General features: G+C 41.1%; 1 protein-coding gene across 1 annotated transcript; it reads right to left on the reverse strand.

The window, feature by feature from the left end:
* Positions 1-10747: 10747 nt before the first annotated feature.
* Positions 10748-11887, reverse strand: LOC103701902 (transcription factor HEC2-like). The gene has a single exon (XM_008784120.4). The coding sequence runs from the start codon at positions 11662-11664 to the stop codon at positions 10936-10938; it is 729 nt and encodes a 242-aa protein (XP_008782342.1). The 5' UTR covers positions 11665-11887; the 3' UTR covers positions 10748-10935.

Consider the following 11887-nt stretch of genomic DNA (forward strand, 5'->3'; position numbering starts at 1 on the left):
TAGAGAGAGACAAAAGGAAGCGCATCGGAAGTAGGGTGTTGCATCCTATTTCAAACTCGGCACATGGAAGAGCTAAAAAATTCCAACTAGAGTTAGGCCATGCACCTCCTATCGGCTTTCTTCTACAAAGGACAATAACAGCTTTGGCAACAAATGGAGTAGTTTCTCTCGGAAACAAATAGAAGTCCCCTAGTTCTATCTCCTGCGTATCAAGCTGAAAAACTCATAAGAGAACTTAAAAATGAGTCACATCAAGTGTTATTTTAATGTACATGGCAGTTGAATGCTGGTTATTTAAACACGGGCAACTTCGCCCCTTTCATGAGAGCAATCAAATTAAGGCAAAGATTTGAAACTGCGCAACCAATCAAATGATGGTAGAAATTTAAAAGTGTATCATGTAATGCATATTGGGCTGTCTATAGCTTGCTTGTCTCCTCCCCCAACATACATGTTACATGTGCTGGGCTAAAATGTCATTGAGCTTGGTAGAGCTTGGGCTTGAAAATCTCACACGGCCTAAATGCGGACCAAACTCATCCCAATAATCCATGAGCTAGAGGCTAAATTAAACTCAAATATATATAGGTATGCATTCTATTCTGCAAGTTCTTTTGTATCTACGTAATAACCATAGATTATAGCATAAAAAATGAGGAATATTGGTCATTCTAGTACCCATGCTGTCATTTAAAAAGAAAACAATCCAATAATCAATTTGGTAATGATAAGATTGGAAAGTTTTAAACCATTTTGAACTCGACTCAGCTATGGCCAAGCCATCTAGTGATAGCCAAACTTAATACCACATCCGGCCCATACCAACCAACCACATATGCAACTACGATCTAGGCTCCAACTTATATATGTTCAAAGGCACTACTATGTCAAGTTCCACGAATGTGAGTAGGTGGGAGTAATCGTATGTCGCATACCATATACGCTATACCATGTACCTTGTACCGTATATCCTATATCGTATACCATATACCCTATACTGTGTACCTTGTACCCTATACCCTATACTGTATACTGTATACCATAAACCCTATACCGTATATCCTATACCGTAAACCCTATACCGTATAAGTAAACCCTATACTGTATAAGTAAACCCTATACCATATAACTAATACCCTATAACGTATACCCTATACAGTTTATCCTATACCAGTTACCCTATACCGTATACTGTATATCCTATACCGTATACTATATATCCTATACCGCATACTGTATATTGTGTAACGTATTGTATACCGTACCATATACCCTATACCATCTACCCTATACCATTTATCGTGTACCGTATATTGTATACTGTCTACCCTATACCGTATATCGTAAACCCTATACCATATATGGTACACCATATACCGTATACCCTATGCCCTATACTATATACCGTATACTCTATATCGTATACCATATACCGTCTACCGTACACCGTATACCCTATATCATTTACGGTACACTGAATACCCTATACTGTCTACTGTATACCGTATGACATGTACCGTATACCCTATACCGTATAGCATACATTGTAGATTGTAAACCATATATTCTATACCGTATACCATATACTCTATACCCTATACTGTATACCGTATACCCTCTACCATACACCATATACTCTATACCCTATACTGTATACCATATATTCTATACCGTATACCATATACTCTATACCCTATACTGTACATGGTATACCATATACCCTATATCGTTTACCGTATACCATATATGCTATACCATGTACCATATACTATATACCCTATACCGTATATCGTAAATTCTATACCATATATCCTATACTATATACCAGGTACCATATACCCTATCCATATACCGTAAACCCTATACCGTATACCCTATTCCGTATACGGCACACAGTATAGGGTATACAGTATATGGTACAATATATGTTATATGGTCTATGGTATATAGGTGTCCTGCGGATGTCTCCACTATAGTAAAAGGGGGAAACGCCGACGCTTAAATGCCGACGCTATTGAAAAGCGTCGGTAAATTCTTCTCCCGCGCTAAATTTTACCGACGCTTTTAGTGGGTGTGGAAAAATTGAGGGATTAGACGATGCTTAAAAGGGTCGTCGTAGACTGAAGCCAAACGACGCTTTAAAGCGTCGTTGTTGATGGCCTAAGACGACGCGTATATGCGTGGGTAATCCAAACGGTAGACGCTTATAAGCGTCGCCGAAGCCACCTTAAGACCCACCGTCCCGCAGACTTGCCCTAGCTACTCCCGAGCCCCCTCTTTCTCCTCCTCTCCGGCGCTGAAGCCACCGAACCCAGCGGCCTTCGTCTTCCTCCTCTCGGCGTTGCCTTAGCCCCCATCTTCCTCCTCTCCGGTGCGGATCGTCCGACTCCTAGCTCCTCCTCCTCCCTCCTCTCCGGCGTCGACCGACCGACCCCAACCCGCTCCGCCCGCCCGAGGTAGTTTTCTTCTCCTCCCTCCTCTCCCTCCTTCTCGCTTGTTCTGCTCCCCACCGTTTCTGTTCAACCGTTTCCCTCCCGCTTTCGGCAAGTAAAACGCTAGCCCTCGTGTTCCGTTCCTTCCACCGTCTCTCCCTCTTCAGTCCCACTCGTCGTGACCTCTCTCTCTCTCGGCTTCCATCTTTCTTCGCGAAATCCCTAAGAGAATTTTTAGGGTTTCGTTGCGCCCGATCCGGCCCGGCGTATGAGGAGGGGCTTCCATCCCGATCACCGCCCGGGGCGGCTGCCATTCCGGCCGGTGCTGGGCCACTTCGCTAGGGAATGCCCTAACGTGAAGTGAGATCTACCGTTGCTAATCCTTCCATCCTTTTTCGGCCTTTTAATTTTGATCTTTTTTCCCATCTAATATATGTGTTCTTGGTTGCTGATGATGGGGTTTATCCTTTTTTTTACATTTCTTTCTTTAAAAATGGATTCTGGAAATGGTTTTCCTTTCTCGTGTTTTGCTTTGGTTTCAATAGATTGTGGCTTATATTGGGCTTTTGTGCTGAGCTTCGAGGGAAAACAGAAATCAAATGGTCTATGTATACACTCTTTGAGGGTCTATCTCTTACACCCCTCTCTCTCTCTCTCTTCTCCGCGACCCACATATGCCTTCTGTTTGATTGTTTTGTTTCGTGTAGTTTGATCTTTGGTGTATTAGTTCTTCGTAATCTTTCTGGTATTTTGTTTTGTGGCTATTAATTAATCAGTTATGTTCTTGTTTTTTTTTTGTCTATTTTGGGGTAAATTTTGTGCAGTAAGAATTCCCCTTATTTTTTTTGTTCAAGTGAAGTGGATTGTTTTATGCGTGCCTTCTGTCTGATAGTTGTGATGAGATTGGCTCAAGTTTAGGATTTTTTTTAATGGAAATACGTAGTTAGTTGATTACATGCATATGCTGAAGGTGATGCCTTGCTTTGATTGTGGCTTGTGTCTTTGTGTTCTGCTACCTTTTCATGAAGTGCTATTATTTTTTAATATTGGAAAGTTGGGGCATGGTGTTCTTTTGGGTCACTTGTCGACATGAGTGCTGTAAACCTGAGTACTGTTAAGTTGGCTATGGGAGAATTCTCTGAAGCCAAACATAATTGATATCAGTCGTGGATGCCTTTTATGCTAGTATTCTCTGTTCTTCAGTTTATTTACTTGTTCTTCTTCCTGTTGGGAAAGATAAAATCCTTTTGAAGTTTATTGTATTGTTTTTATTGACCACATCATTTGAGCACTACAGGAAAATTGGGAAAAGGCGACCCTTTTTTGCCGACGCTATCCACAAGCGTCGGGAAAAAATACCCCAGGCGTCACATATCCTCACGCTTCAAAGAAGCGGCGGTGGCTACATGTGTATAAAGCATTTCTGTTGTCCCACCTACACATGTGAAAATTTATGTGTATAAATTGGATATATATACATGTGTATGCATGCATTTATGTTCATAACTCACATGGATGCTCTCAGATAAGCATATAGAGGTGCCATGGATCAGGAAATCACCATATATTGAAAGGTATGCTTAACTGTTCATGTTGATATGATTTTGTCTTGTACAACTCTATTCAGATGAAAATTGAGATTGCTCAAAAATTCAGCCGGTGTCCATCTAATTGTATATAATCGTTCCTTTTGTTCTCCCAAAGTTTATTCTGCTTATTAGGTTTATCCCAAGTTTAGAAGCACATATAAATGTATCTAATATCATCTATCATGGAAGAAGCCAATGGTATATAATTATGTTTGGATGAATTTACTTGGTGTTAATTGTCTCTATCTGTATTAGTTCCTTTTTGACAGCCAATCCTTCCCATTAGGAAACAAGATGGAAATCTTGAACTCTTGATTGAATCTTGGGTGAAAATATTTTGTATTTTAATCTCGTTTATAATTTAGATAGTCTGCTAATTAATTATTTAGTTGTGGATTCTGCTGAATAGAAGCTACTGCTGACTTGTTATTCTTCTGCTCAGATTGGTAGATGAGCTTGTTCTTTTGTGCAAAGAATCTGCAGTAAGAAAGAGCCGTGAAGTTATCCGCAATCACATTTTACAATTACTGTCGTTGATTCAGAAGTAAGAAAAAAATGCCCTATTTATTAATTGTTTCATTTTACAAAGCATTTCTTTATACATTTACTTTATACACATGTGAAAATATACATTTACTTTATACATTTACATGGTTTCAGGACAGGCAGTCCGGCTGGACAACTTGACTCCCACGAACTAGATGAGGTAACTGGAATACATCTTCTTCATGCAAGTAAACTGTTCATTCTATTTATCCACGGCTTGATAAGATACTTTTTCTTGATGATGATGTTGTTGTTCAAAAGGATTTGACACTACTCTTGTCTTTAGATTTGAAGGGGATGGTGAATGGAGCAGTTGAGACGTGCAAAGAGAGCTTTCATAGGTTTGATACTTACCTCAATTTCTCAAACCCAAAAATCTCTGAAAATTTTGATCCACAAGCTTGCCGATGGGCATTTGGGATGAACATCGTTGACTTGAAGGAATGGAAGAAGCGAAGTATCCCTGGAATATATCATTATAGGCAACACTTGGTAAGAAAAAATAGTTGTTGTTATTTTCTGTTCGGTAGATTTCCTATATGACTTCTATATTGATTACAATAACAATTGCCTAAATCTATCACATGTTCAATTCTTTATATAGTATACCGGATATTTTATCTTTGTATAATATCTATATGTGTATGTTCAATTCTATATATATTATAGCAATTGTAAGTTTCTAAAATTCATTTACTTCAAAATTTTTCATATAGAAACATTTCATATAGTATTTATAATGTGCATGTTAGGTAGGGCCAGCACCTTCATAAACTACTATAGCTGAGTTTGGAATGACTACGGGTCTTCTCTCTATTGATTTGTTATATCAACGCTAATGCGGTACTTCACAATCTTGTCTGACTCTATGTATTACTTGAATTTATACTGTCTCGTGCAATCTTGTATGGTGATGCTCCTTTCTGCCACCCTCATGATTATCTCTGGTCTGGTGCAGCTGGCAGCAGCATGTAAGAAACCACCAGTCTTTTGTGTAATTACTGAATATCTTTCTGGAGGATCCCTCAGGGCATTTTTACACAAGCTTGAACACAAATCCCTTCCTCTACAGAAACTTATTGCAATTGCCCTTGATATTGCTCGAGGAATGGAATATATTGTGATGTGTTAGCTGAGGACCCTGGAACATTTCGTTGGATGGCACCTGAGATGATCAAACACAAGCATTATGTACCGAAGGTAGATGTTTACAGCTTTGGACTAGTATTATGGGAGATGTTAACAGGAAGAATCCCATATGAGGATATGACACCCATCCAGGCTGCTTTTGCCGTGGTCGATAAGGTATGCTCTTCAGTTATGGTGGATGCTCCTTGTCTCTTTATATCTTTCAGTTCTTTAACCTTTTTCTTATACATACATACATAGCATTTTGCATATATTGCCTTCAAGCATCTTTATTGATTACTGTAATTTATTGATGCATCAATATTTGACATGAATCTTTCACGTGTTTCAAAGGCCTGCTGTCAAACACTTTATTGATTTCTTAACACAATTTTCTGGCTTGTTTTGCAGCCGAGTTATTGTTTGCATGTATTCAATGGGCACAACTCCCAGGTGACATCTCTTGATTTTCTCGGATGTAAAAGATGCCCCGATGATGTGGTTTCTGTTGCTTTTGCAGGTGCTCGTCGGGAGTTTCTTACCAAACACTTTTAAGGAGCATAAAAGGAAGGCTATCCAGGAACCGACCTACTCACCAATTCCAACATCTACTGGAGTATTGACAACAGCAAGGCCCCTTTCTCAGGCAAATCCTGATGATGAATGTGAAGCCGGTCACTTGACAGCTAGGAGTGATGTCTACAGCTTCGGGGTTGTCCTTTTTGAGCTCTTAATAGGACGCCGGTCTGTGGACAAGACTCGCCCGAGCAAGCAGCAGAGCTTGGTTGACTGGGCTCGCCCCAAGCTTAATGACAATATTGTAGAGATGATGATGCCGACCCTTGATACATATTGTAGATTGTGTACTTAGGAATTTGACTTGTATGTTTTTAGAATGTTTTTGAAGTACAATGTAATCAAATATGATAATATGAATGCAATCAAAGTTCTTGTTTGTGACTCATATTTTGTTATATATGTGATTCAGTGTATTTGTTTCTATTGTTTTGTAAGAATTTAATGTACACATAGTATTTAAAAATTACTTTTACAAATTTTTTTTTTAAAAAAAAATTTAATGCCGACGCTTATAAGCGTCGGGAAATGCAACACGAATGCAAACGTAATGGCACGCCTTTAACGACGCTTTTAAGCGTCGGCATAGATAGAAAAAACGACGCTTAAAAGCGTCGGGAAAAGCAACAGGAACGTAAACTTTAACGACGCTTTTAAGCGTCGGCCTAAAACCATAGTAACCAACCCTTCTCGCCGACGCTTATAAGCGTCGGAGTATGATAAACGGAACGACGCTTAAAAGCGTCGGCATAGACCAACGACGCTTTTTTGACGCGTCGGGTTAAACCCGACCCACGCCCACCTGCCCGACGTCTGACCCACGCTTTGCGGTGCGTGGGCTGGGAATTCGCCGACGCTAAAAAGCGTCGGTAGAGACCACAAAAAGCGCCGGCAGATATCCTTTCTTTTGTAGTGCTCACTGGGACTTCAGTCTTTCGATGGTTGCATAATATCTTGAGGATGACAGTAAGATTCTAGGGGACAATTTAGGACCTAGGCTGGATTGCCTTAATAAATTGATAATCACAAAAATCCCACTAGTGTTTTTATTTGCTCGAGTAACATGAGCCTGAGCCCGAAAACAGTTCAACCTGGATTAATTGCTTGGCCATTGAAACAGGATGGACTGCTCAAGTTGTCCGGCTCGATGGAACTTAACATGTCCGAATTATAAGATAAATAAAGATCGATGTAAAAAAGGAGCACGTTGCTTTCAATCATCATGTAGTTAAAATGTTTCGAGTCATCAGCTGACAAAATTTCCTTTCGGTATGAGTTACTTGGGTTGATCTTGAGATAGAGCTTAGAACTTGGGTCGTCACCCATTACACTGCAACCCGGCCGAGAAAATAATGAGCACGGTGACCAGCCAAGCAGGTGTCCTGGAGATGGCGGGCATAATTGCATGCATGCAGACGGTAAGAACATGGGGCACGTGTAAATACTACTGCTAGTAGCTTGCCTTGTCATTGGTGGCAAAGTGTCATTTCGTGTAAAGTGTGATACATATGCGCTATCTCGAGTAGTCTTGCCGTCACCCATATGATAAACATGGGGCGTGTTCATCACGCCCGCGTGCTCCATGCGACACAATCGCCATCAGTGGCAACGCAAACCCATTCTCAATCATGAGAGGATAAAATATTTGCAGTCAGCTAGGTTTGATATATAACCAATTAAACAGCTGATCATCTCGTATATATCAACTCATGGTTCGTTATATCTTTAATTTTTTTATTTTATTTTAGCTCATTTTATCGAATAGGATGATAGCTTTTTTAGTTGCTGCAAAATGTCTTAAATAATTTTTTAAAATAAAATTAATAAATCATAATATTTTTTTTTGAAATATTGGTTTACTTGATAACTAATTCAATCCGAGCTTGGCTGGTCCTGTTTGGTTCTGAGATCGACTAGTTTTATTCTCGTTCCAAAAATTCGAGAATCAGTTGAGATTATATTTGTTTTGAGTTGAAGCCTGCACTCAGCCAAAGTGTACCCTTATTGGACCAAATGAAGTCCTATGAATTCGTTCTGAATGCATATTTAATGAACGATATTCTTAGGAATTCTTAGTGTCTAAGATTGCTAGGCTCACGTTTTCTCGTATTGCTATCATTGACACTTTTTTTTGGAGTATCTTCTCGTTCAATTCCAAGGCCAGTGTCCACGCTACATCGCGGTGGTTGGAGCATTATGGTTAAAGATATGGTTGGCTATCTATTTTAGTATTTCTGCTTTAGAGTCATTAGTAAGGTTCCAACAAGTTGCAGTACTCTTCGTGCTTACCTCGGTTGAGACATTTGCATTAGCTTCTCTTCTTTAAATTTCCATGACAAGCGATTCTGCTATGCATATCCCTATAATGGATTACATATATACAACAATTATAGAAATAATAACCAATATTTGTCTAAATAATAGAAAAACTAGCAAAGTTATTTGCTCAAGCCGCTGCTCAGTGTGCTCATAGAATATCATAAATTTTTAGCTTCTATGCAAATTTGTATGTCAGAAATCTTAATTTTATTTAATAAATGGATCAGATATTAGCTACTTTTTTTTTTTGCATATTTATTGCTTTGTCAGGATAGAATAAACAAAGGTTGTTCTTCAAATTTTATGATATTTATATGTTCGGGCTCTCAAGGAGGGCTCTGGAGTCAAATATTGTCCATTATAAATACTATTTTGGTCCCATTTGGACTTCACTTAATTCATTTCAACGTTGAAGCAACACATAAGGTTGGCATGGGCACAAAGGAGGTGCTGCTGCTAATGCAAATTGAAGTAAACGATGAACGATGCACTTTGGGCAGCAGCACCCTGGACACTCGTCATTTGGGCTAAGCGCACTGCATGGTGAGCCTCAGCACTCAACACCCAATTCATCTCCACCAGGCTCATCATCTGGAGAGCAGCAGTTTACAGAGTGCTCGATGCCCGGGCCTGGCTCAAAATTTGATGAATGTCTGCACTCAGCATCCCAGACTGATGAGCCACCGTCTAAAAACTTTTCCCAATAGGTGTGGATTGTTCTCATCTTTTGATGAACTGGACTCGAACAAACATATCCGAGCAGAACCCGAACCGAACTTAAATTTTTTTTAAGTTGAATTCGAGTTATACATGGATCCGATCCGACCCGAATGACTCCTTGACCTGATCCTATTTTTTATTGGATTGGGTTTGAGTTCAAAATTAGAACCTAAATAAGGATTCAGATTAGATCGGGAATACTCATGATCCGGTTCGATCCGACCTATTCTCACTCCTAAATCTCATTCTAATCTCGAGATCCTAAGAAAATATATTTCTAAAACCATTCTTCCTAATGTTCAATCCTTTCTTTAATAAAAATGTACTTTCAATATATTGGATCAATTTTTTATTTTAAATGAACAAAGAGAGTGAAACAATCAAAAGCGTAAACACGATCCCAAGAGAATCACAATCATGAATACTTTTTTTTTTTATTGCCCCTTTCAAGTGCATCCCACCCTCCCCAGCACTAGTGTATAAAAAATATTATAAAACACAAGCAAGGTGCGTGCCCTCTGGGCACAAAAGCAGCAGCAACAGTATCATCATGACATCACGGGTTCCATCTTATTATTCCCGCGAGAATCCAATTCATCGACCCCTCGGATTATCTTCACGTGGCGGGCGCGGAAACCGCCGACGTCACCTTCACCCTCGTGCTCACATCGCTGAGTCCAGCCGCACGTCAGACGTTCACGTGGAAACGCCATGCATCCTATGACGTGGAAATCTCCCCGTGAGTCTTGCACACGGGATGGTTGGTACCAGGGCAATGGTCGCTTTGCGATGGCTTTGGAAATTGGAATTGGAATTGGAGAAGGCAATTTAATGCAGTGGTCTGTTGTTGGTATGGAAGACTCACACGGTAGCATTATTAAGTAGGTGGAGGGAATAATAGAGGACGGCTCTACCTCCGCGACCAGGGTCAGATCCGCTACCCCTGGCCCTGCTCTAAGATCTCTAGTCTGCGGAAGGGATTTATAAGGCACGAGGTCGTCTCCTTTCCATTACGAGGGAGAGAGACCGAGAGGAAAACAATTGGGAGAGGCGACATAAGGGAAAAATCCAGAAGGTTAAGAACCAACAAATCAATCGGTCGGGCTTAGGATAACATAAAAAACTTGTTTCAGTAGAGAAAGATAGAGAGAGAGAGGAGGACGAGGAGGAGATGGTGGTGCTGGTGGAAAGAGAAAGTGCAATAATTAATTTTAGCAGAATGTATTATATATTATAGTAACAAACACATCATTCTCAGGAAAAAAAAATTCTACAAGATTTCTAGGGAATAGGCAATCATGCAACAAAAATGAGCACGCACACACAGATATATATATATATATATATATATATATATATATATATATATATAGAGAGAGAGAGAGAGAGAGAGAGAGAGAGAGAGAGAGAGAGAGAGAGAGATTGTTACTCTTTTTATAAGCGGCTCAAATATTAATTTGTTTCTAACAAGCTCACTAGCAGGCATTATGTATGTTGAACAAGAAGGACAAAAGGAGGCAGAGAGAGAGAGAGAGACTGATTTTCAGTTCAAACTTAACTCCCTTCGGCACTCTTGAAACATCAACGTTCCACATGCAATTTATCATTAACACAAATACCAGTTTTTATCCATCCATACCATTGCAAGTCGATCGGCATATGAACCCCTGATCTGGTTTCTCGCACCTCTTGTCGAAGCAGAAGTAGCTCCCACTCGAGAAACCTGTGACAGCCGGGGAAAACGCCGAACTGGTGGTACCGATCCCGAGGGTCCGCCGGTTCGCGGCTGCCGCGAGCTCCAGCGACTGGACCTGGTCCTTGAGGAATTTCATGTAGCGGATGGCCTCATCGAGCATGGAGGCAGTGTCCATCCTGGTCCCTCCAGGGACAAGCCGCTGCAGTATCCTAATCCGCTCGCTGATCCTCTCCCTCCGGTGCCTCGCCGCCACGCTTTGCGGGTCCTTGGATATCTTGACGTTGCGCCGCTTGGGCGGCTTCACGGACTCGGGGTCGATGTGGATGGGCTGCATCGCGGCTATGCGGAACATCATCTCCCTCACCGCCTCCGCGGACGCCCGCTTGCTCAACTCGGAGGGGCTGGTTCCTGCCGCCAGGGTGTTCGACGCCATAATAATGGGGTTACTGCAGGGTACAGAAGACGGCGCGCCGACGAGTAGCGACGAGGGTGGAGTGTTGTTGTTAGGCGCGTTGCAGAAAGCTGCCGGGGGACCACTCGCAAACTCGGCCAATGGTTGTGGAGGTTTCGAGAAGTCGGCCAGCTTCTCCATCTCCATCATCATGGCCATCAGGTCCATTTGGACATCTGGAGGAGAATCTATGAAGTCCAGATCCATTGGTTCCTAATGTCTCTTTCAGAAGAGAGAGAATAAGATAAATTGATAGAAGAGAGGAGTTAGAAAGATGAGGGACTGGAGGGCGGAGGGATGGGGGAAGTGAGGAGAAGAGGCCGGGGTGGACTTTGCAGTGGAAGCAGAGGCTCTTGCAGAGGAGGAGGGGGGGCCGGGGGACCTAAAGAGACGGGAAAAGGAAAAGGAAAAGGAAAAGAGAAGATTAACG

The sequence above is a fragment of the Phoenix dactylifera genome, chromosome 9, assembly GCF_009389715.1.
Source record: "Phoenix dactylifera cultivar Barhee BC4 chromosome 9, palm_55x_up_171113_PBpolish2nd_filt_p, whole genome shotgun sequence".
Lineage (NCBI taxonomy): Eukaryota > Viridiplantae > Streptophyta > Magnoliopsida > Arecales > Arecaceae > Phoenix > Phoenix dactylifera.

Coding starts and splice junctions, on each gene's coding strand:
- LOC103701902 (XM_008784120.4), bottom strand. CDS start 11,664: ATGGATCTGGACTTCATAGATTCTCCTCCAGATGTCCAAATGGACCTG.